The 25,417-nt window shown below is 40.4% G+C and overlaps 1 protein-coding gene across 6 annotated transcripts in view; it reads left to right on the top strand.

Annotated features, from left to right (window-relative positions):
- LOC100663900 (phospholipase DDHD2) overlaps positions 1 to 25,417 on the top strand; it is an 87,619-nt gene that overhangs the window by 47,265 nt on the left and 14,937 nt on the right. For 3 of the 6 annotated variants that reach the window (XM_064272807.1, XM_064272806.1, XM_064272808.1), the window contains exons 6-13: positions 16,178 to 16,405; positions 17,102 to 17,292; positions 17,756 to 17,845; positions 18,304 to 18,424; positions 19,956 to 20,045; positions 20,929 to 21,064; positions 24,174 to 24,382; positions 24,680 to 24,747. In XM_064272807.1, the coding sequence (XP_064128877.1) occupies positions 16,178 to 16,405; positions 17,102 to 17,292; positions 17,756 to 17,845; positions 18,304 to 18,424; positions 19,956 to 20,045; positions 20,929 to 21,064; positions 24,174 to 24,382; positions 24,680 to 24,747 (1,133 nt within the window). Of the gene's footprint in view, positions 1 to 14,245; positions 14,515 to 16,177; positions 16,406 to 17,101; positions 17,293 to 17,755; positions 17,846 to 18,303; positions 18,425 to 19,955; positions 20,046 to 20,928; positions 21,065 to 24,173; positions 24,383 to 24,679; positions 24,748 to 24,885; positions 24,974 to 25,417 lie in introns of those variants that run through there. The other 3 variants (XM_010592452.3, XM_064272809.1, XM_064272810.1) reach the window with 3 other exon arrangements.

Genomic DNA, 25,417 nt, shown 5'->3' with positions numbered 1-25,417 from the left:
TGCACCTACCCCTCCCTGCCCACAGTCCAATTACCATCCCTCTAACTTGTCAATATAGTTACATGGTAATTTTGTTGTACATTATTATGAATACGTAAATGCTAACGCGAGCTCAGCCATGTAGTAAACTGATGACTTTTCGTTTCCTGAACAACTCCTTGTTTTCCCTAGAATTAATAATTTGTCTTACTTATTTTGTTTGGTTACATACTTATGACTAATTTGATCTCAAGCCCTTCATTGGTTGTCTAAATCTTCTCTCAAGATTCTCAAACATATGAAATTTTAATTCGAAACCCTTGAAGAGATCTATCTTGGATCCCTCTGACTGGATGACTGGTATGTTCTTGGTGCATACTGTCATCCTGGGGATGCCCTTTGCCCTTCCTGTTGGTTTTCCGTATCCTATGTCTTTTTCTTTCTTAGTACAGCTCCTCATTTTGGTGGAGCATGCTCTCCAGTAACTTCTTGGAAAATGATACATGGGAATTTTTTTTTTTTTTTTGAAGCCATACATACTTGAAAATGTTTCTTTTGCCTGTCACTAGATTGATAGTTTGCCTAGGTATAGAATTCTAGGTTGGAAGTTACTGTCTTAAGAATTTTGAAGGTATTGATCTAGTTTGAAGAATTGTTGAGAAGCATATGCTGTTTAATTCATGATCCTTTGTATAAAGCCCAGTTTTTCTCTTTGGAAGCTCATAAGATGTTTTTGTCTCCTCTGTTCTGAAATTTCACAACAGTGTAGTTTTGGTGTAGTTCTATTTTCATCTTTTTCTGGGGACATTTCTTTCTTGAAATTCATGTCCTTAAATCCTGGGAATTTTTCTTGATTTTGTTTATTCATTTCCCCCTCTTCTATCCCAATACTCTGTTAAATTTTTCTAGGACTCCTGTGATTTTGATTGTGAACCTCCTAGACTAGCTCTTCGATTTTCTTTTCTCCCTCGATTTCTACTTTTTGCCTTTTTACTCTGCTTTGTGGGAAGTTTACTTAACTTTATCTCCCAACTTTTCACTGAACTTTATATTTCTTCTATCATATTTATCATTTCTAAGAATTTTTGTCATTATTGTTCTCTGTATTTCTTTATGGGATCATGCTCTTTTTTATGGTAGCATCTTGTATTTTTGAGGATATGAATGTAATTTCTTGATGTTTTCTTCTTTCTAAATAATGAGTTTCCTCCAAAGCTGCTGGCGTTTTCCTGTTTTGGTCCCTATTTTGTCATGTTAGAAGTATTTCTCAGACGTCTGTTAGTCCTGGGTTGTCTGCTCATGTTTAAGAATGAGGAAATTTTAAAAGCTGATTGGAAGCAGGTGAGGAGCTTGTTCAGTAGGGCTTCGTGGGAGAGTTCTGTGGCAGGGCTTCTTCCTTGAAGAACCCCAAAGGTTAGTACTTTAGGCCTTAGTTTACTATTGGAGTGTTCTGATTGAGACTCATTCACCTGACTTTCAGTCTTTGAGTAGGAAGTAAGGCTTGATTGTCAGCCTTCTAGGAGAGGAGTGGGGGAAGATGGATAAGTGGTTTTAATATCCAGCGTGTATACCAGTCACTGTTTTCAATGCTCTCAAATGTGCTTGATGGTTTTATTTTACCTTCTCTAAACCACTGGTTCTCAAAAGTATGATTCCTGAACGGGCAGCATCAAGATCACCTGGGAACTTGTTAGAATGCAAATTCTTGATCTTACCCAAGACCTAATGAATGAGAAAGCCTGGAGGTTGAGCCCTATCTTTGTTTCATCCAGCCCGCCAGGTGATTCTGATACAGGCTAAAGTGTGAGGATTAATGCTCTTAGCTCTCTTCTGTGGGATGGAGAAGGGACTGTCACCTGTTTAGAAAGCAGCTTTCAACCAGTTCTATTTTAGCCACCTCACTTCACGCCTATTTCTAGAGGCAACTGGTATCTGTCATCGATGAAATCATACTGATTTTTGACTTTCCCCACTGCTGGTTTAGGATTGAGCTTTTCAGGTCAGCTAAGTCAGCCATCACTCATCCATCTGCTTCCCAGTTGCCAATATTTTGTTGCTCTTGTTTCAGTTCTCTACATCTTTGTAGATTTATGTCTTTAAACAATCTCGTTACTGTCATTTCATGGGGTTTCTAAAGGAAGTGAAATCGTATGCCTTTGTTTGATCTTTTTTCCTTACACTGGAAGTGTAACTTTTTCTATACCATTTTTAATGTGTGTTGTTGTTAGCTGCTGTCAAGTTAGCCCCTGACTCATGGCAAGCCTGTGCACAATGGAATGAAATGCGGCCAGGTCTGGTGCCACCCCCATGATTGGTTAAGGACTGGATCGTTGTGAGCTATAGGGTTTTCATTGGCTGATTTTTGGAGGTAGATTGCCAACCCTTTCTTCCTACTCCATCTTAGTCAGGAAGCTCTGCTGAAACCTATTCAGCATCATAGTAACATGCAAGCCTCCACTGATAGACGGGCAGTGGCTGTGCCTGAGGTGCACTGGCCAGGAATTGAACCGGGTCTCCTGAGCGGAGGGAGAGAATTTACCACTGAACCCACCGCAGTGACGATCCTTGGGCTGAAGGAGACACAGGCAGCTCAGAAGTGGTCAGTTAACAAGTAGGCAGCTTTACCTTTTAATATATTGCTAAACCACCTGAGAGAGGGTGTGCCAGGTTACATTCCCACCAACAGCTCAGGAGAATGCTGGTTTCCCCGTACCCTCATCAACACTGAGTATCACTTATATTTTAAATTCTTTGTAGCAAAATGTTTTGAAAAAATAGACCTAAGGTGCTACTGCCTTTTCCCCCCAGAACCTCTCTGGGAAGAGAAGAGTTTCTAGTCCTTTTTCACACTGACTGTATTCTCTCTTCTACTGTCCCCAGCCCTCTGCTGAAAGAGTTCTTTGAAGACCACCAAATTCAATAGTCTCTTCTTAGCCTTAATCATACTTGACCTCCCTTCAACATTTGAAAATCTTGACAACCACTCCTGGTACGATACAGGCAGCCTCTCTCTACCTTAGTACATTATTCATTCCTGAAAACGGGAAAGCCGAACAACAGACTTCGATTTAAGGAGACTTCTGTTCCTAAGGCTACACAACCTTATAAAACCTCTAACGACACTATGCCCTTTAGACAACTTTTCACAATACATTTAGCATTTTCTGTATGCTTTCTGCTTTCATCTTTAAAATGTAACAACTGACCGGCTTAACTTCAATTTAAAATTATCTCCATCTTTAATCCTAGCTGTATTAAGTTGCAGATCAATGCTCGGAACCAGTATCAGCATTGGTTTTTGACTGGCATTGAAGTTGAAAGGTGCCCTAGCTCTCCATTAGGTGCCAGGGGTGGGGGAAACACACAAATTAGTATGTAGTACCAAACCAAAGCAAACTCGCTGCCCTTGAGTCTATTCCAACTCACAGTGGCCCTGTAGGACAGAGTAGAACTGCCCCATAGGATTTCCAAGGCTGTAAATCTTTACGGAAGCAGACTGCCACATCTTTCTTCCATGGAGTGGTTGGTGGGTTGGAACCACTGACCTTTTGGTTAGCAGTGGGGCGCTTTAGCCACGGTGCCACAGAGCTCCTGAGTATAGTATGTAGGTTTTGAATTTTGGTTCCTCACCTAAATCACCTACGGAGCTTTTTGAAATACAGATGAGTGTGCCTCATCCTTAAAAATTCTCATTCTGTAGGTCTAGAGTGGACCCCAAGCCCCTGGAGTTTTAAAAACCTCTTTTCGTTGTATAGAGTCGCTATGAGTCGAAATCGACTTGACAGCAGTGGGTTGGCTGGTTGATTTCATCGTGGAGTATGGGTAAGAAAAGAAAAACCCCTACAGGTAATTCTGCTGTGCAGCCAGGGCTGAGAACCACTAGTTCTGTAGAACTTTCTGTTGGCAAGTATCTTCATTATAATAAAGCTCTTTAAGATATTTGTTTAGTTGCAAATGTAAAGGACCGTCAGTGTGATATAGTGAAGATGAGACAACCACTAAGTCTCTCATATAAGTCTTCCACTTACTGTTTTTGTTTTTTTTCCTTTACGGGCTTCTTTCAGTCTGCCCCTTAAACAAACCAAACCCACTGCTGTCCAGTCGATTCCACTCATAGCGACCCTATAGGACAGAGTAAAACCTCCCCAAAGAGCTTCCAAGGAGCACCTGGCAGATTCGAACTGCTGACCTTTTTGGTTAGCAGCCGTAGCACTTAACCACTACACCAGGCAGGTATTATCATTGATTATCTTCTCTTTTGACCATATTCTCTTTTTCTGGGTTATTTCATCTATTTTTATAGCTTTGATTTTAGCCTATATGTTGCTAATTCCCAAGTCTGTATTCTCAGACACTTGGGTTCTAGTTTTAATTTTGCCATTAATCTTGTAGTTATTGTAATCTTCCTGCTTCAGATGGAGTGAGGAAATTGGACTATCCCTTTGTAACCCTTGCTTAACAGAAATTTATTTGGCTTCAAGCTAAAGAATTTAAAATAGTATCAAGTCTGTGGTAAGGATCAACATGCCTTCATCACTCAATGGTACATACCAGGCGCCATGCTGGGCACAAAAAGGTGCCCCGCTCATAGAATTTATAATCTGGCTTTGAAAAAAAATGGGGGCCTCTTATGCCTAAATTATGGTAAAAATGAAAAAAATAAATTTTACTTTGTTTAAAACTAAGAGTTAAGTGGTTTGATACTAGAAAAATTAGGCCGTCACAATAGTCCTGTTGGGGCAGGCAAGTGGGTGGGAGTGTAGATGAAACTAGATTGGACATGAGTTGATGATCGGGCAGTGGTTAACATCCACTATATTATTGACCCTACCTGTGTGCACATTTGAAAGTCTCAGTAAAAAAGGAAACCCTGGTGGCATAGTGTTTAAGTGCTACGGCTGCTAACCAAAGAGTCAGCAGTTTGAATCTGCCAGGCACTCCTTGGAAACTCTATGGGGCAGATCTACTCTGTCCTAGAGGGTCACTGTGAGTCGAAATCGACTTGATGGCAATGGGTTTGGTGTGCACATTTGAAAGTCTACTCAGAAAAAAAAAAAAAAAAAGGCAGGAAGGCCAAATCGTTCAAGTTAAGAGCTCAAGCTCTGTCCATAGGGAAGTATACGGTGTTAAATAGATGAACACTTCGCCAGAGGTTTTGAACTGTATTTTCCAAGCCTTTATTTTCACTGTGACAGCAGAAAATTACTATTGTGATTGTTATATTTGTTACTGCTTTATTCATTTTTTTCCTTAAATGTATTTTTACAGTATTTTATTACAGTGGAGACCCAAAATTGTTTCTAGAAAATGCTTCCTGACTATTTTGTTACTTCTTTGTAATCTTTCTTGGAGGGGATGGATATTTTAACTCTGAGATTGGGAAGGGGAGATTATCTGCATAGTTTTCACTCCAGTGAAAACAGGAAGATTTTACAGTCTATGTGACTTTTCTCACCAAGAGTAGTGGGCAGTAGCACATATGTTGTGATGAAATGTGAGTCAGAGGAGATAACCAGCTGCTTAGAGGGAGGATTTCGGGGCTTCTGGAATCAGGGGACATCTTCTCTTAGCCAATCCTTTAATGTCCTTTTATTTTTCAATATATTCTTTAACTTAGAAGGCTACAGCCAAGCATAGAGTTGCCAGATGAAACACAGTACTCCCAGTTGAATCTGAATTTTCGATAATAAATCATTTTTACTGTAAGTATATCCCATGCAATATTTGGGATATAAAAAAAAAATTTTATACTTACACTAAAAAATAATTCATTATCTGAAATTCAGATTCAACTGGGAGTCTTCTTTTTTTTTTTTTTATTAAACTACTTATTTTGAGATCATTTTAGACTCACATGCAGCTGTAAGAATACAGAAATTCCATGTACCCTTTACCCAGTTTCTCCTAATGGTAGCATCTTGCAAAACTATAGTACAGTATCAAAAACAGGATACTGACACTGATATAATCAAGAGACAGAACATTTCTATCATTATAATTATCCTTCTTGCCATACCTATCCCCCCCCACCCTCATACAAACCCCTGGCAACCACTAAATGATTTCCATGATTTTCTATATAATTTTGTCATTTCAAGCATGTTATGTAAGTGGAATCATACAGTATGTAACCTTTAGAGATTGACTTTTTTTCACTCTTAATTAATTGGAAATTCATCCATGTTGTTTCCTGTATCAATCGATCTTTTTTATTGATAAGTAGTATTCCATGGTATGAATGCACCACGGTTTAACTATTCACTCACTGAAGGACGTCCGAGTTATTTCCAGTTGGGGCAATTATGAATAAAGCTGCTGTGTACATTTGTGCACCTGTTTTTGTGGGAACACACATTTTCATTTCTTTGGGGTAAATGCCCAGGAGTGCAATTTTGGTTCATCTGGTAGTTGCATATTTAGTTTTTTAAGAAACTCCCAAACTATTTTCGAGAATGGCTTTACCATTTTACATTTCCATCGGCAGTGTATGAGTTTCTCCGCATCCTTGCCAATATTTGATGTTGTCACTGTTTTTCATTTTAGCTGTTCTGGTAGGTGTGTAGTGATATCTTATTGTGGTTTAATTGGCAGTTCCTTAGTAACTAATGATGTTGAACATCTTTTCACGTGCATATTTGCCATCTGTATATTCTCTTCGATGAAATGTCTATGCATGACTTTTGTCCGTTTTCTAACTGGATTTAGTAAACTTCATTTTAGAATAGTTTTAGAGTTATAGAAAAATTGTGAGGATAGTACAGTGATTCCCTACCCTCAGTTTCCCCTATTATTAACATCTTAAATTAGCATGCTACATTTGCCACAATTAATAAACCAATACTGATACATTTTTATTAAGGAAAATATATCCTTTATTCAGATTTCCTTAGTTTTTATCTAAAGTCTTTTTTCTATTCAAGGATCCCATGCTACATTTACTTGTCATTTCTCCTGAGGGGCCTCTTGGCTGTGACAGTTTCTCAGACTCTCCTTGATGACCTTGACAGTTTGAGGAGTACTGGTCAGGCGTTTTGAAGAATGTTCCCCTGTTGGGATTTGTCTGATGTTTTTCTCATGATTAGACTGAGGTAATAGATTTTTGGGAGGAAGACCACAGAGATGTGAAATGTTCTTCTCATCATGTCATATCAAGGGTACTTAACTATCAACATGACTTGTCACTGCTGGTATTAACCTTAATCCCTGGCTGAGGTAGTATCTGTCAGGTTTCTCCACTGGAAAGTTACTCTTTTTCCCCTCCTTTCCCTATTGTACTCCTTGGAAAGAAGTCATTACGCACGGCTCACACTTAAACAGTAGGGAGTTATACTCCACCTCTCTAGGCTGTTGTTTTGGTTATCTAGTGCTGCTGTAACAGAAATACCACAAGTGGATGCTTCTAACAAAGAGAAGTTTATTCTCTCACAGTCCAGTAGGCTAAAAGTCCGAATTCGGGGTGCTGGCTCCAGGGGAAGGCTTTCTCTCTCTGTCGGCTCTGGAGGAAGGTCCTTGTGATGCATCAGTCTTCCCTTGGTCTGGGAGCATCTCAGCGCAGGAACCTCAGGTCCAAAGGACGTGCTCTGTTCCTAGCACTGCTTTCTTGGTGGTACGAAGTTCCTCTGTCTCTCTGCTTGCTTCTCTCTTTAATATCTCAAAAGAGATTGGCTAAGACACTATCTAATCTTGTAGATCTCATCAATATAACTGCTGTTAATCCATCTTATTACATCATAGTGATAGAATTTACAACACATAGGGAAATCACATCAAATGACAAAATGGACAATCACACAATACTGGAAATCATGGCCTAACCAAGTTGACACATATTTTGGGGGGACACGATTCAACCCATGACACTAGTTAAATTATTGAAATTTCTTTGCATGGGAGATTTGTCTATTCTCCCCCATTTATTTATCTATTAATTATTCATCAGTACGGGCTCAAGGATATTTATACTTTCGGTTATAAGCCAATATTACTTAATTTTGTTACACAAATTGTCTTAGCTTTGACCACTGGGAGTTCTTTCAGTTGGTTCCTCTGTCCCTTTCATATACTCCCATCATTGTGTGTGGTATTTGCTTCTTGTTGTTTTTAGCCCTTCCTTACTTTCTGGCACCAGGCTCATCTTGTGTATTTCCTGTCCCAGTGCTTAGAATCAATCACTTCTCCAAGAAGCCTTGGGTTCCTTTTACTGGGACTTATAAAAATCAAACCAACTTTGGGCTAAAAGAGAATATCACATTGGATGTCTCTAAGCTGTCAAGCTCTAACATTCTTATTTTATAAGCAAAGTGTCATGGATTGAATTGTGTCCCCCAGTATGTGTCAACTTGGTTAGGCCATGATTCCCAGTATCATGTGGTTGTCCTCCATTTTGTGATTGGTATAATTTTCCTATGTGTTACCAATCTAAATCTCTGCCTGTGGTTAATGAGGCAAGATTAGATTATGTTAAAGAGGATTAGTGTGAAATACAACACCCTTGCTAAGGTCACTTCCCTGATCCAATGAAAAGGGAGTTTACCTGGGGTGTGGCCTGCCCCACCTTTTATCTTACAAGAGATAAAAGGACAGGGAAGCCAGCAGAGTGTTGGGGGGACCTCATAGCACCAAGAAAGCAGTGCCAGGAGCAGAGCGTGTCCTTTGGACCTGAGGTGCCTGCGTGGACAAGCTCCTTGACCAGGGGAAGACTGATAACAAGGGACTTCCTCCAGAGCCAACAGAGAAAGCCTTCCCTTGGAGCTGACACCTTGAATTTGGACTTCTAGCCTACGAGACTGTGAGAGAATAAATTTCTCTTTGTTAAAGCCATCCACTTGTGGTATTTCTGTTATAGCAGCACTAGATGACTAAGACACAGAGTGGGAGAGGTCTTCTGTTTCCTGATTCAAGGTGCCTCTCCTCACAGCTGCAGCCTGCATATTCTTGACTGGAATGCAGATTCATGGACCTCTCTGATTAACTATCAGAGTTAATCAGAATCTCTGGGAGTTGGAGCTGAAAATCTGCATTTTAAAGAATCTATTTAGAAGATTCTTCCACTCATTTGATTTTGAGAATCACTGTCACAGCCTGAAGCCTTGGTCTTTTTATTTTACAGTCAGAACATCAGCAACAACTATGGAGTTTTTTCAACTGTGGATGCTTAGATGTCAGCCAGGGATTGAGGACTTCTGCATCCGAAAACTGTTCTCACACCACCTAATGCCTGGATAGACACTCAACACATACTTATTGAATAAATCATATATGGTTTATTCTGGAAAGAAAGGGAGTTCAAAATTGATGTCTAATAACAATCCAACTTTGGATGTAAAATCCATTTGTTTCGTGATCCTAGCCTCTTGCTTTTGCTCTTTAGGCAACTTACTGGCCATTAGCGTTACCTTTTGCAGTAGAGCACAAGGTCATCAAACTACTACCTGAGGCCAAATTTACCCCACCGCCTATATTTGTAAATAAAGTTTTATCGGAACATAGCCACACCATTAGTTTACGTGTTGTTTAAGACTGCTTTTGTGCTAAAACAAGAGTTGACTTGTGATAGAGACTTTAGGGCCCATAAATCCGTTGCCATCAAGTCGATTCCGACCCATAGCAACCCTACAGGACATAGTAGAACTGCCCCATAGGGTTTCCAAGGAGCGCCAGATGGATTTGAACTGCTGACTTTCTGGTTAGCAGCCGTAACTCTTAATCATTACACCACCAGGGCTTCCCCTCACAGTCTATAGAGCCTAAAATATTTATTATTTGGCCCTTGTCTTAGGCTGGGTTCTCTAAAGAAGCAAAGCCAATGAATCATATATATAGGGAGAGAGAGACAGAGAGAGATTTATCTCAAGGAAATGGCTCATGCAGTTGTAGAGGCTGGCAAGTCTCAACTCCATGGGTCAAGCATTAGGCTGGAGGCTTCTCCTGACTCACCTATCTGCAGGGGCTGATGAACCTAAGATCGGCAGTTAAGATGGTAAGCTCACAGGCTGTGGAGGCTGACAAATCACCAGATCAGCAGGTAAGACAGCAGGCTGCTGGGACACAGGCTGCAAAGGCTGATGAATCCCAAGACCGGCAGGCAGTATGGCAGGCTGCTGGCTCAACTCCCCAAATCTGGAGGTCAGATGATGATGAGCTGGATGCAGGATACACAGCCAGCTAGTGAGCTTTGCCAGAAGGTCCATGTATACATTGAATGCAGGCCACACCCCCAAGGAAACTCCCTTTACAACCAATTGGGTGGTCACATCAGATTACATCATGGAGGATGACTACATTACTACATAACTGCCAAACCACTGAGAATCATACCAAAAAAACCCAAACCAAACCCAGTGCCGTCGAGTCGATTCCAACTCATAGTAACCCTAAAGGACAGAGTAGAACTGCCCCGTAGAGTTTCCAAGGAGCGCCTGGCGGATTCGAACTGCCGACCCTTGGGTTAGCAGCTGTAGCACTTAACCACTATGCCACCAGGGTTTCCACTGAGAATCATAGCCTAGATCATAAGTTGAGACACAACCTTAACACCAGAGACACAAGGAAAATATCAGCCCAAGAGAAAAAAGGGGCCACATAAACCAGAGACTCCATCAGCCTGAGACCAGAAGAACTAGATGGTGCCTAGCTACCACCAATGACTGCCCTGACAGGGAACACAACAGAGAGTTCCTGACGAAGCAGGATAAAGTATAGTGCAGAACTGAAGTTCACATAAAAAGGCCATACTTAATGGTCTGAGACTAGAGGAAGCCCAGAAGACATGGCCCCCGGACTCTGTTAACCCAGAACTAAAACCATTCCCGAAGCCAACTATTCAGGCAAAGATTGGACTATAAAACACAAAATAATACTCGTGAAGAGTGTGCTTCTTAGTTCAAGTAGATACATGAGACTAAATGAGCAGCTCCTGTCCAATAGCAGGATGAGAAGGCAGAAAGTGACAGGAGCTGGTTGAACGGACACAGGAAACTCGAGTGGAAAGCGGGAGTGTGCTGTCACATTATAGGGAGAGCAACTAGGGTCACATAAATGTTTGTCTGAAAAATTAACTTGAGCTGTAAACTTTCACCTAAAGCACAATTAAAAAAAAAAAAAAAAGCTGCTGGCTCTTCAGCGTGAATTAAGACAGCAGGACCAAACTGTACTGACAATTATTGTATTCTGCACTGTCATTCACCCATAATAAAAGGAGTGCCAGTTTCACGTAATAGCCTTGATGAAGCAGTAAAAATGATTAACTCCCAACCCTCAAGCTCACATCTTTTTCACATTTTATGTGACAAAATGGCTAGTATATATAAAACGCTTCAGCACACCAAAGCACCATGGTTGTCTCTTGAGGAAGAACCACTCGCGCAATGACTTGAATTGCAAGCTGAACTAATTGCTCTTTTTTCATGGAATACCATTTTTGTTTGAAAAGTATGACTGACAGATTATGGTTATTCACACTGGCGTATTTGGCAGACCTTTTCCTGAAAATAAACTTGTCACTTCAAGGAAAACAACTGACAGTGTTTGTTGCCAATGATAAAACTTGACCTTTCAAGAAAAAAAGCACTATTTTGGAAAACTTGTATCCACTACTGTGAGCTCGACACCTGTCCAATAGTTCAAGACCCTTCTGATGAGACTGGCGGTGATTTTCTCTTAAATGAATGTGATTTTAAATACTGTATAATGAAATGTGTCAACACTTGGAAGATCTGCATAGCCCAGTGAGCAGGTATTTTCCAAATGACCAATGCATGATGTTATAGGTTATACATGGGTAAAATATACATTCGAAGTACAAGATAAACCAATGGATTTTGAAGTCTCAGAGTACAAAAAGTTCATTGATTTGTTTTCAGATTCCACGTTGCAACTCCCTTTTGGGAAACTACCACTTGTTGAAGGAGCCCTGGTGGTACAGTGGTTAAGCACTCCGCTGGAAACTCAAAGGTCAGTAGTCTGAAGTCACCAGTGGCTCCGAGGAAGAAGGACGTGGCAGCCTGCTTCTGTAAAAATTACAGCATTGGAAACCTTATGGGGTAATAGGTCCAACAGGGTTGCTATGAGTTGGAATCATCTTGATGGCAACAGATACTGCTTGTTGAATTTTAATATAGTGTCAAAAGAGAATAGCCACAATTATCTGAAAATGCTATTAAAACACTCTTTCTTTCCCAATTACATATTTGAGTGAGGCTGGATTTGCTTTATATACTTAAATCAAAACAAAAATTGTGACAGATTGCAGGAACATATATAGAAATCCAACCGTTTTCAATTAAGCCAGACATTAAAAAATTTACAAAAATGTAAAGCAACACTGCTATTCTTTTTCCTAAGCGTTATTTTCACCAAATTTTTGTTTTTGAAAATAGTTATTTTTCATAGACTGTTACTTTTGTTTACATGGTTTTACCACTGTTATTTTTAATGAATAAATTTCTCAGTCTTAACTTCAAAAACGGTCAATAAGGATAGATATGCCAAAACCCATTGCCATCGAGTCAATTCTGACTCATTGTGACCCCACGTGTTACAGAATAGAACTGCTCTATAGGGTTTTCTTGGCTCTAATTCATTACAGAAGCAGACTGCCAGGCCTTTCTTCCACAGCACTGCTGGGTGGATTTGGACCACCAACCTTGAGGTTACTAGTTGAGTGTAAACTGTTTGTGCCATCCAGAGAACTCCACAGATATTACCTACATAAATAATGCTCTTTAGGGTCCTCAATAATTAGAGTGTAAAGGGTCCTGAGATCAGAAAGTTTCAGAACAGCTGGTATAAAGGATACAATGGGATTTGGAGATGGAAAACCTAAATTCCAATTGCAGTTCTGTCACTTAACTGACTTTGATTTTAGTGAGTTATTTAAGAGCAGGCTCTGAAGTCAGGCTATCTGGGTTCATAATTTTTGTTCCACCACTTGCTGGTAGTGTGGCTTTGGGTGAGTCATTTTACGTCTGTAAATAGGGATAACAACAGTACCTACTTCATCAGGTTGCTGTGAGGATTAAATGGCATACCTGGAAAATGCTTACGAGGTACCTAGAACATTGTAAGAACTCAGTAAACACTAAACCCACTGCTGTCACGTTGATTCTGACTCACAGCGACCCTACAGGACAGAGCAGAACCGCCCCATGCGGTTTCCAAGGAACGGCTGGTGGATTCGAGCTGTCAACGTTTTGGTTTGCAACCGAGCTCTTAACCACTGTGCCTCCAGGGCTCCAAGTGAGTTTTAGCAACTATAATTAATCTATGATATTAGCTAGTCATTTAACAGGACTCTAGAGAACGGGACACGGTCCTGGCTTTCCTCATCTTCTCCACAGAAAAACAGAAGCTAGGTAGGTGTTATAAATTTTACGGGGAGGTATAAGTAAACTTGTCGATATTTGTGTATGGCTGTTAACCTGTATGGGAATTCATGTTATAAAAAATTTCCTTTTCCTGTTTATAAAGAAGGAATAAGACTGTAAAACATTCCCTGAACCCTTGCCCTAAAATCTATTTAGAAAATAGGAAAGCATCTTATTTAATATCCAAAGGAATAGAGGTCTCCAGAAAACGAAATACTCAGGAGAGCTGGGCGGGGTTTGGCATCTCGATCAGAAGAACTACGTCATCTTTGTTTGGACGAGAATATCCCGTCTTCGACCTCCTCTGCGGGTTTTACATCCTGTCAAGTCCACTTCTACATCTTTTAGGGATACCTTTCACAGCCTCTATGGGGCACACAACAACAAAGTCCTAATAAACACAAGGGGGAGGAGCGAAGTCCCCAGATGAAGAGAAGCCTTGATTCTGTCTTCCTTTCATTTTCACCTTGCAAACGCCGAAGGTATCCGTTCACCTCAGCACCCAGAAGCGGGGGTCTGGACCGAGGTGGTGGCCCCACCACCCCCTAACCCTCCTTTTCAACCACCAGGGACGCGCATCCCCCCGTCTGCATGGGTTCCCACATCGTCCCTGACCCATCAGTAGGGTTAGCCAGAATGCCACCGGGGGCAGGAGACCCGTTTTCCCATCTGTTAAGGGAGAAGGCTAGACTGGTTGACCTGGAAGAACTTTCTGACTGAAATCCGATATGTTCCCGTGCACTGTGTCCCCGTTCCCGCTTGTAAAGACCGCGGGCCTCAGGCGGGCTTCGGCTCCGAGGCGAGGGCACACGTGCCGCCTCACCCGCTAGCTTTGCGCTCCGGCTCCCTGCCCGCAGGGAGGAGCCACATCTCGCGCGACTCCCTCCACCTCTCGCGACATTGCCGCAGGTCCCCCTGCGGCTCCCCTCGCCCCGGCAGCCGCTGCCCCGCCGCGACCTTGGCCACCTTACCTTTGTTTTAGGCAGCCCGGCCCGGTGCTCACCGGCTGGGAGCGCGGTGGAGCTCCGAGTTCCGCACGAGCCCGGCGGGGCCGCGGACTCCGCCCTGCTCCGCCCAGTCCCGCCGGGGCTTGGGGGCAGGGCCGTCGCCGGGACATGTCGTGCCCCTCCCAGCGAGGGCAGGAGCGCCTGGGGGGCAGCGGGGCTGCCAGGTGAGCTCCCGACGGCGCTGGAGCTGGCGCTGGAGCTGGAGCTGCGGCGGGCCGCACGGAGGCCTGACCCGGGCCGGGCTTTGGATGCCGGGCTCGGAGGAGGACAGAGCCCGAGGCCGGGAGGGGAGCTGGGAAGACTAGCCCCGGTGGGGAGGGGTGGCCTCGGTGCCCGGGAAGCAGCCAGGCCCCCCCCTTGTATCGGCTGCACCCTAAAAAGGCGCTGGCAAATTACCTGGTTCTCGTTGGCAGCTCTCCGTGCCGGAGCTGGCAGGGGACAAGTCCCCGAGCTCTGAGGCCCCGGGGTGGGCGCGGGAGGCCTGGGGTCGTGGGGAGCAGGAGCGCGCCCAGGTGGCCGAGGTAAATTTGTGCTCAGAAGAAGGATGATGCAGCGGGAAGGATGGAGAGGTTTGCTCAGAGGGAGGCCAGGTGTTTGCCATCGCCCTGTGCTGGGTGCTGAGATACCGCTAGTCTTGCTCACTGCCCGCATAGACGCCGAAGAGTAAACTTTTGATGTCTGGAGTGGTGGTTGGAGTGCCGAGTGGTGTCAGGGTTGAAGGAAGAAAAAAATGCAAAACACACGGGCGAGAACCTTCTTTGAGGGATGGAGGCCTTTGAAGCCACATGGAACTTTTTACCTGAGAGTTGGAGTGTGTGTGTCTCTGTGGTGTGAGTGGGTGTACGTGCTGCAGCGGCCCCAGGCAGTTTCTGTTTTCAGAATTTGTACCCCAGCCACTAATTAAATACGCTTAGGTACACTTGAAGACTCAATCAAGAACTTGGTTCTTAAATGAAGTTGTATTTTCAATATTTTAAGATTCCAATAGTCATGTAAACGTGTAATAATGGAGGTAAAAAACAACAACAAACCCGTGCTATGGAGTAGATTCCGACTCATAGCAACCCTATAGGACAGAGTAGAACTGCCCCATAGAGTTTCCAAGGAGTGCCTGGTGGATTGGAACTGTTGACCTTTTGGTTAGCAGCCATAGCTCTTAAGCACTATGCCAGCAGGGTTTCCCAGGGAGCCTAAAACCTAGGTGTCCTTAGGACATGGCACCCTGGCTTGGTTGGAGTAAATTTTCTAGCTTTGGCACTAAGTGAAGATTAGAAATTGGGGTAACGTGTTGTGTTGCAACCAAGTTTTGACGCTGCTTTACTTGGGATTCTGGGTTTGTTTTGTAACATTGACTAAAACCACATGGAAACCCTGTTGAGTGGTGGTGAAGTGCTACCTACAGCTGCTAATCAAGAGGTTGGCAGTTCAGATCCACAGGCGCTCCTTGGAAACTCTATGGGGCAGTTCTACTCTGTCATATAGGGTAGCCATGAGTCAGAATCCACTTGAGGGCGGTGAGTTTGGGTTTTTTTTGGGGTTTTACGTGTGATTCTGGATTTGTTTTGTAACACTGACTAAAACCACTTAGTTTTCTGAGAGAATTGAGAACTCAGTGCAAAGTGGCTGATCTGGCTAGAAGTATTTTGTTTTCAGTTCCCTCAAAAATCCAGCTGTTAATTTATGTTATATTTTATTTGAATTATGTAGCCCCTCAGGTTGTTTACAGAAATGACTCCCCTTAAAATGATTAGTGTGCATGCCAACAATTACACTTTTAACAGAAGGAAAATCATTTTCCTGATAGTTTTGTTTTAACTTGTCTTTTAGAGAGAGAAATGTCATCAGTGGAATCACAGCAGGAACAATTGTCCCAGTCAGATCCATCTCCGTCACCAAACTCATGCAGTTCCTTTGAGCTAATAGACATGGATGCTGCCAGTTTGTATGAGCCGGTTTCTCCTCATTGGTTTTACTGTAAGATAATAGATTCTAAGGAGACATGGATTCCTTTCAACTCTCAGGATTCGCAACAACTGGAAGAGGCATATGGCTCTGGTAAGGTGAAGGTGATGACTGTCATCTCTCTCCAACTATAATTTAATCGCCCTTGTAGTGAATGCTATTAAAAATAAATTTTAGGTTTTTCTAGTTACGTAATCTCCTACAACGTGTTTATATAGAGGTTTTGCCTTGGCTCTGTACTTTGAAAACAGTACCTTTTGTAATTTTTACATATTTATCCAATAGTATTATGTTCTAGTTTATGCTTCAGATCTGGTTTTTATTTTTAAAGAGTGTGTATGGGGGGAGGAGGGAGGGTGCCGGATCGCAGAAGAAAGAATTCTCTAACGTGTCGACCGTTTCTTTTATGAAATGAGAATGGTGCTAGTTACCACCATAGATAGCATCGTGATAGTCATTAATTTACCTTTTAGTCCCTCAAGCAAAAAATTCAGAGGGGTCTTCTTAGAATTTTTTTTTTTTTGAAGAGACACTATTATTTCTCCTCAGAAGAAGAACAAAGGTAGCGTGTTTAATGTTTCCTTAAAAGCAAGAATGGTTTTGACAGTTTGTAGAGTGCTTACTGAAAAACGATTATCAATTAAATTCCATTTTATGTTATGTTTAGCCAAAAAAGAAACTCGTTCTTTCATATGTTTTAGAACATTATATAGAGTCTAACTCAGAGTTGCATTTGGGGGGATTTATTTTTAAATATCTACTTCTTTTCCCCTTCCCAATTTTTGATAGGAAAAGACTGTAATGGGAGAGTTGTCCCCACTGATGGGGGCAGGTATGATGTTCATTTGGGGGAGAGGATGCGGTATGCTGTCTACTGGGATGAGCTAGCGTCAGAAGTAAGACGGTGTACCTGGTTTTATAAAGGAGACAAAGACAATAAATACGTTCCCTACTCGGAAAGCTTCAGCCAAGTGTTAGAGGTAATGCTGCTACGTTATAGTGTAAAACCTATTTTATGGCTCTTTTTTTCCTCATTGTTTTCTTCCTTTTTTTTTTTTTTCTTATTTAGTAATCTCCTTGTCCACTTGTGACTTATTTTGTGAAATTCCCAGAAAGAATTTTGTTCGATCTGCATCATAGTTTATAGCATTTCTTTTTGCAAGTTAGTTTCAGGATAAAGTAGTTTTCAGACTTTAAAATACTACAGAAATTATGTCTTTTTCCCCAGTGGCGATATTGTTGCGGTTTAAACCATGACCAGAGAATTGATCTTTTTTGACTTTTATTTTTCTTGCTCTGAAAACCATCTGAAATTTGCCTTCTTCAAAATGGAGTAGGATATTCTTATAGAAATTCTTGTTACGCTACCCGTATTCTTGTGAATAAATTTAGTTTTAATAGAAAAGCTATCAAAGAAATTAATGAAATGTGTTTTTTGTTAAGGAAACTTACATGCTTGCTGTAACTCTGGATGAATGGAAAAAGAAACTGGAGTCTCCCAACAGAGAAATCATTATTTTACACAATCCAAAGGTAAAGCCAACTAAAGCGTTTCTCTGATGTTGGGATGAAAGGTTAATTGCTTTATTAAGGAAAACTTAGTTTCTTTTTCCGTAGGGATTCTACTTGGGATAATCTGACAAATTTCATACTGCATTCACAAGTATGAAACTTAAAACTTTCAGCCACTACCCTTATTTACCTCACTCAGTTTTCACGGAGGAATTTCCTTATGGAAAATTGCACCATTGTGGATTAAGAAAATCACTGACACATGTGTGGGCTAGCGTCCATGTGTAAGATATTGCTGGAAGATCTGTCAGCCCAATGTGTTTTCAGGGTACTCATTTCAAGCTGTGAGTTGCATATCAAAACTCCGGTGGAGATTTGACTATATATTATGTTTTGAAAGACGTACATCCCTTTGGAATATATATGGAGAGATAACTTTAATATAGGTACCTTTGTTTCTCCTGTCTTTTCTATTTAAGCTCATGGTGCATTACCAGCCAGTCGCAGGGTCTGATGAATGGGGTTCGACACCCACTGAGCAGGGTCGACCAAGAACAGTGAAGAGAGGGGTTGAGAACATCTCTGTTGACATTCACTGTGGTAATGTTAATCATTTATTTTTTTCTTATCTCCCAGTATGCTCATTTTGTTATTGTTTATTACTTAAATTGTGATTTTTTTTTCCTGTGGACTTGGATTGCCTCAGAGTTTAAAAATAATCTTTAGTCATATGGGCTTATTCTGAGTTAAGGTTAGCATTACTTCATCTACTAAGAATCTCAATAGATGTAAAGATTTTCTTTTTAAAGTTGCTAAGTTAGGTACATAGGGTTGGTAAAATTTGGCAGTACTAATTAGGAAGTCATTAAGTACAGGTGAGCTGATTTAGCCCTAATTCTAAGAAGTGTGATATCACCTGATAAATTAGAAATTTATTCCTGGTAACTCCTGTCCTAGAAAGATTTTCATCTAAGGAAAACTATTTTTCAGTAAGACCTTGACGATTATCCGTTGCTATCTAAATAGGTCATTTATGGTTGGGTTCATAATATACTTATCTGGATTATCAAGTTCCTTTTTGTCTTGCAGAGCTGATGATTTGGTAGTTCTGTTTCCTTGGACAAAGTCTTAGATTAAACTTACTGAAATTGAAAAGGATGAAAGTTTAAAAGCTCAGTCTTCAAAAACATACTGGAGATTATTGGAACAGTTGATAAAAATGGAATATTAGCTCAATGTTAGATTGCCTGAATTCAATAACCATACTGTGGGTATGCAAGAGAGTGTTTTTAGGAAATACGTGTTGAATATTAAATGAGTAAAGAGACATGATGTACACAACCTGTTCCCAGATGGTTCAGAAAAGTAGATGCCTATGCGTGTATGCACACACAGAGCTATCTAGAGGATAATAGAGCAAACACGGGAGTGTTACAAATTCAGTGTATGAAGAGTATGTGGGTATTTCTGTACCATTCTTTCAACTTTTCTGTAAGTTCAAAATTATTTCAAAGTAAAAAGTTTAAAAAAAAACCTGAAACATTTTTTCACAGATTTATTTTAAGATGAATTAGAAACTAAGTAAAATCACTGTATTTATACTAAGTAGTTAAATATAGGACTATTTTATGTTCTTTAAATTATGTTTGATTTTTTAATTTGCCCATTGTCTTAGTTATCTAGTGCTACTACAATGGAAATACCAAAAGTGGGTGGCTTTAACAAACAGAAATTTATTTTCTCACAGTTTAGGAGGCTCTGAGTCCAAATTCAGGGCTGCGGCTCTAGGGGAAGGCGTTGTATCTCTGTCGGCTCTGGAGGAAGGTCCTTGTCTCTTCTGATCTTCATGTGGCTTGGCACGTCTTTCACCATCTCTTCTCTTTGACTTGCTGGTTTAATCTCTTTTATATCTCAGAAGAGATTGACTGACACTAAACTTGCTCGTTAACATAACAAAAACAACCCATTCCAAAATGGGATTACAACCATAGGCATAGAGGTTAGGAATTCCAACACATAGTTTTGGGGACATAATTCGTAACACCCAAATTTATAACTTACTATGAGTGTTTGATTTTAGAATATATGACCAATTATATAGAATAATATTTCTTTTTAATTTCATTTATAGGGGAGCCTTTGCAAATAGATCACTTGGTTTTTGTAGTCCATGGGATTGGACCAGCTTGTGATCTCCGCTTTCGAAGCATTGTACAGTGTGGTAAGTTTGTAAAGCATGTAAGATTAGATTGTTTAAGGGGAGCATTAGGCAGTGCTCCTGTGAGCTGAGATTAAGTGTTATTTTTGGCCTGTTGTCTTAGCTGCATAGTAAGAACTGGAGAGCTAAAGACAGGTGGCAAAGTAGTAAAGCTTCCAGCTAAGACCTAAAGTAAACTCCTAAAGCTTGGTTCATACTCTTAACTCATAATTCCTGAGTGAAAAGCCCTTAATCGCTATGAAATTTTTTATGAAGTGATAGTCCTATTTATCACCACTTCAAATTTTAAAGGAACCACAAGGATGATATAGTTTAAATGAATAACAGAAGCTTCAGTCATTTTTGTAATTCACACTGTGGTAAACCTTGATATTCTAATTGAATTCATTAGCATAAACTTGGTAGTATTCAAAGTCTAACTGTCCCAATTAGGAAGTCTTACCCTATTGGATAATGATCCTAAACATAAATTAGAATTGTGTTCTGGAAGGATAAGATTGACAGGATATACATTTCAGACAGCAGTGTGTGTGTGTTTTAATGTAAAATATTGGATGGTGGTTGCTTATATCAACCAGAGAAGTTAGGCTAGGGACCCGATTGCAAGACCGACTGGCCTGGTGGTCATGACTTTTTTTTTCTTTTTTAATCGATAAAGTTCCCATGATACTATAGAAGTTTTGAAGTTAACTTTTGATGAAATGTTTTATATGGTAAGATCAATTCTATATTAGAGAAACAGTGTCCTGTATGCACTTGAATAGCACTTTGCTGTTTTTGACTCAAGTCAGTGTATTCTATGTAAATGTAGTTAGAGTAAAATTACGTGAATTGTTTGACCCCGATTCTGCCAATTCATTGTTCTACCGTTAATTTTCTTTTCTAGTTAATGATTTTCGCAGTGTCTCCTTGAACCTGCTGCAGACCCATTTTAAGAAAGCCCAGGAAAATCAGCAGATTGGAAGGGTAGAATTTCTTCCAGTCAACTGGCACAGTCCTTTGCATTCTACTGGTGTGGATGTGTGAGTAATCCTTTACACCTTTGAGTTGTTCACTGTCACTGTAATCTCTTTTCTGTTCAGTAGCAATATGCGTAGGGACATTTCTGGTTTAGCTGATTGTATATTTAAAATTTTGTTCAACAAAAAGCTTTTTGTGCTCCTGTGTCTTTTTCTTAGAGATACATTATTAAGTGCTGATCAGTCCTTTGATTTAACTGGCTTGGTTAGGGGTAAAGAGCTGCGTGTAGCTCCCTCTAGTATGTCTTACTGGCTCATCAGCATCTGTTTTGCAGCATTAAAGCCAATCATTGGTTTCTTCCCAGAATGTGTGAGCATTTCCATCTTCAGATGTCAGAAGCCAGCCGTACCTCAAGATGTCCAAAGCATTTTGTTGTTCCCTTTGTGATCATATTTAAATAATACTTGTCCAAATTAAGGAAAACAGGAAGGAAATCCCCAAACATTAAATTATTAGGACTTATAACTTGAGATCTGCTTGGTGTAATAACTTTGAAGTGATGGCTTTCTTAAGTTACAAGCCCAGTAGTTTTGTTTTATGGTAGTAGCAGAGAAGCTTGCCTTATTATGTCAAGGAAATCCAGCTATGGACTCCCTAGAGAGAAGAGATACGTTCCTAATACAGTTGTAGAATAGAAGCAGAAGAGAAGTTGCTTCTCAGGAAGAATAAAGGAAGTAGTTAGTATTGTTACCATGCTGATCCTGGAAATGGACTTCCTGATTCATTGTCTCTCAGTTCTTAATAGTCTATGACTTGAGCTTATTCCATGTGCCAGATGGTCCCGTGTGGTGTTGCTTTTACTAGGTGTTATGGATTGAATCGTGTCCCCCACCCCGAAATATGTGTTGTAAATCCTTATGCCTGTGGTTATAATCCCACTTGGGAATGGGTTGTCTTTGTTATGTTAATAAGGCAGGATTAGTGTAGGGTATGTCTTAAATCAATCTCCTGAGATATAAAAGAGACTTAAAAAGTCAAGAAATCAACATATTGCGTTGGGCTAATCTGCTGTAAAAGATGTCTTTAAAATGTTCAAAAGCAAAGATGTCACTTAGAAGACTAAGGTGCACCTGACCTAAGCCTCGGTGTTTTCAGTCGCCTCCTGTCCATCCAAAAGCTGGACAGTGAATAAGGAAGACCGAAGAAGAATTGACGCCTTTGAATTATGGTGTCGGTGAAGAAAATTGAATATACCGTGAACTGGCAGAAGAAGGAACACATCTGTCTTGGAAGAAGTACAGCCAGAATGCTTCTTAGAAGCGAGGATGGCGAAACCCCGTCTCATGTACTTTGGACATGTTATCAGAAGGGACCAGTCCCTGAAGAAGGACATCATGTGTGGTAAAGTAGAGGGTCAGCGAAAAAGAAGAAGAACCTCAATAAGATGGATCGACACAGTGGCTGCAACAATGGGCTTAAACATAGCAAAGATTGTGAGGATGGTGCAGGACCGGGCAGGGTTTTGTTCTGTTGTCCGTAGGGTTGCTGTGAGTTGGAACAGACTGGATGGCACACAGCAACAATTACAGCCATGTAAAATGTTAATGTTAGGGAAAACTGGGTGCAAACAAGCAAGTGAACAATCAGACATGGGGGAAGACTGATGCCAAGCCACACAAACATCTCCAAGGAACCAGGAAGCAAGCTGACGAGACATGGACCTTCCCCGCAAAGCCAACAGAGAAAAAGCCTTCCCCTTGAATCGGCTCCCTGCTTCCTAAACTGTGAGAAAATAAATTTCTATTTGTTACAGCCACCTACTTGTGGTATTTCTGTTACAGCAGCACTAGATAACTAAGACATTAGGTAAGGAGTCTGTGTTCTTTCACGTTTGAGCTGATGCTGAGAGGTTACGAAAGCCATGTAGCTTGCTTTAAACCACAGAAACCATTGAATCATTCAGGAATCTTTTCAGGAAAAAGCTTTAATTGGAAGTTGATTTAGACTATGTCAACCTGGTCTTCCTTTGCCAGATCTGAGTTCTGTTTGCTTTTGGCATCTGGCATTCTCACCTTTCTGCTTTCTGAAATTCTGTATTGAGAGAGGAAGCTTGATTCCTTTATCATTTGCCTTGTGATTAAAAAAAAAGAAACCTTAATGCTGAGACTTCTAGGAAAAGCCTTTTGTATCTTTTTTTAAACTCTTTTTATAGAGAATTTTGAACATACACAAAAATGTGTGTATGTATGTATGTTATGTTTAAGATATACAAACTATATATAAAATGTATATTGCTTTTATGTATATATACATATATAAATAAAGTGAATGTTCATGTACCCATTATCCAACCCCAACAGACCTCGATGCATGGCCAGTTCTGCCTCATCCATAACTTTATACCTCTATCAACTGCCTCCTCGATGTTACTTCTGAATCAGCTCTTAAACATCATATAGTTTCATCTATAAATGTTTAATTTGTATATCTTAAAGAACTTAAAAATATGTAAGGTAACACCATTATAACACTTAAAACAATTCTTAATATCATCAATACCCAGTCATCGTTTGAATTTCCAGTTGCCTAATGAATGTCACGATATATATATATATACACACACACACACACACACACAGATGTACCCCCACATATATTTAAACTGGGGTCCAAATAAGGTCCATAAATTGTGATTAGCTGATATGTCTTTTAAGCCTCTTTTAATCTCATTTACCTCTCCATCTCTCTTATTTTCTTGCAATTTATGTATTGAAGAAACTGGGTTGTTTCTTGTAGAATTTCTCACACTGAATTTTTTCTTTCTTTTTTTTAGTTGTGCTTCAGGTGAATGTTTACAGAGCAAATTAATTTCTCGTTAAACAATTAATACACATATTGTTTTGTGACATTGGTTGCCAACCCCGTGATGTGTCAACATTCTCCCCTTCTTGACCTTGGGTTCCCCATTTCTCACACTGGATTTTGCTGATCACATCCCTTTGGTGATGTTAAGCATGTCCCTCTGTCCTCTTCGTTTTCTATAAATTAATACCTGTCACAAACATCTTTAAATGTCTAAGTCTAAACTTGAAGGCTAAGCTAGATAATAACTCAGAGATGGCTATGAAATATATTTAGATTTTCTGCTTATAATGTCTTCCCTTTTTTCAGAGATCTGCAGCGAATAACCCTGCCCAGCATTAATCGGCTCAGACACTTCACCAATGACACAATCTTGGATGTCTTCTTCTACAATAGCCCCACCTACTGTCAGACTATTGTGGACACAGTTGCTTCTGAAATGAACAGAATATACACACTTTTTCTGCAGAGGAACCCTGATTTCAAAGGGGGTGTATCCATTGCTGGTCATAGTTTAGGTAACAAATGAATTCTCTGTGTCCAGAGAAGACTGTCATATTTTCAGGACACCTGTTTTTAAGGAACAATTTATTTTTATTTATTTTTTTTATCAGTATCAGGTTCAGAGGTCTAGAACTGTTCTATGATAAAGAATTTGGAAGGGGTTTTGAAGGGTGGTGGTGGATTGGAACAAAAGACTCCTTGTTTTGTAGATTTGTTTACATGGGTATTGGCTTACTACTTTTTTATGTAAACACAGCCATTTAGTGCTAATGCTTAGAAATTGTTCCTTCTTTCTTCTATTTTACTTATAGGTTCGCTTATATTGTTTGATATCCTAACAAATCAGAAAGATTCTTTGGGGGATATTGACAGTGAAAAGGTAATTTAGATGTTCAGATAGGTTCTCTTGTAGTATTCTTTACTTTTTAGATATTAGACTAATATTTTTTTTTTTGTTTTTAGCTGAGCTTAGTCTTATACCATGGCATTAAATCTGCATTTGTTTTAATTTTAACAGACTTCTATTACTCCTGTCATTCTTGGGTGAGAGAAGCAAGATAGTAATATGCTTCTACAGATATTGCCACATTCTAAAATAATCCTAGGTATCTTACTTTCTGTTATAAATATGTAGTACTGTCTTGTTGGGGCAGTTCTACTCTGTCCTACAGGGTCGCTATGAGTCGAAGTCGACTCGACGGCACTGGGGTTGGTTTTGGTTTACTGTCTTGTCAGGAGAATTACAGAGCTGCTGCACTAAGAAGGGGTTTGCATGTGAGGAGACGCAGAATGAATTGGATGCAAATTGACCTGATTTATAGAAATTCTGTTTTAAAGCAGGGGGGCGACTTGATGTTTTGACATATCTGTTAGTGAAACAAAATCCTGTCAGTACTTACCACCTGTATTTCGTACTGGGCACTGCGCATATACTGTCCTGTGCTTTTTCTCTTTTTATGTAAGTGTCCTGTTTTTCCTAGCGAACCATGAGTTCTTCCTCAGGGCAGGGGTTTTAGCTAAGCCTCTCTTATAGGGTAGGCACTGCTTTC

This window comes from Loxodonta africana, chromosome 19 (assembly GCF_030014295.1).
Source record: "Loxodonta africana isolate mLoxAfr1 chromosome 19, mLoxAfr1.hap2, whole genome shotgun sequence".
NCBI lineage: Eukaryota > Metazoa > Chordata > Mammalia > Proboscidea > Elephantidae > Loxodonta > Loxodonta africana.
This window is presented reverse-complemented; position numbering and strand designations above follow the sequence as displayed.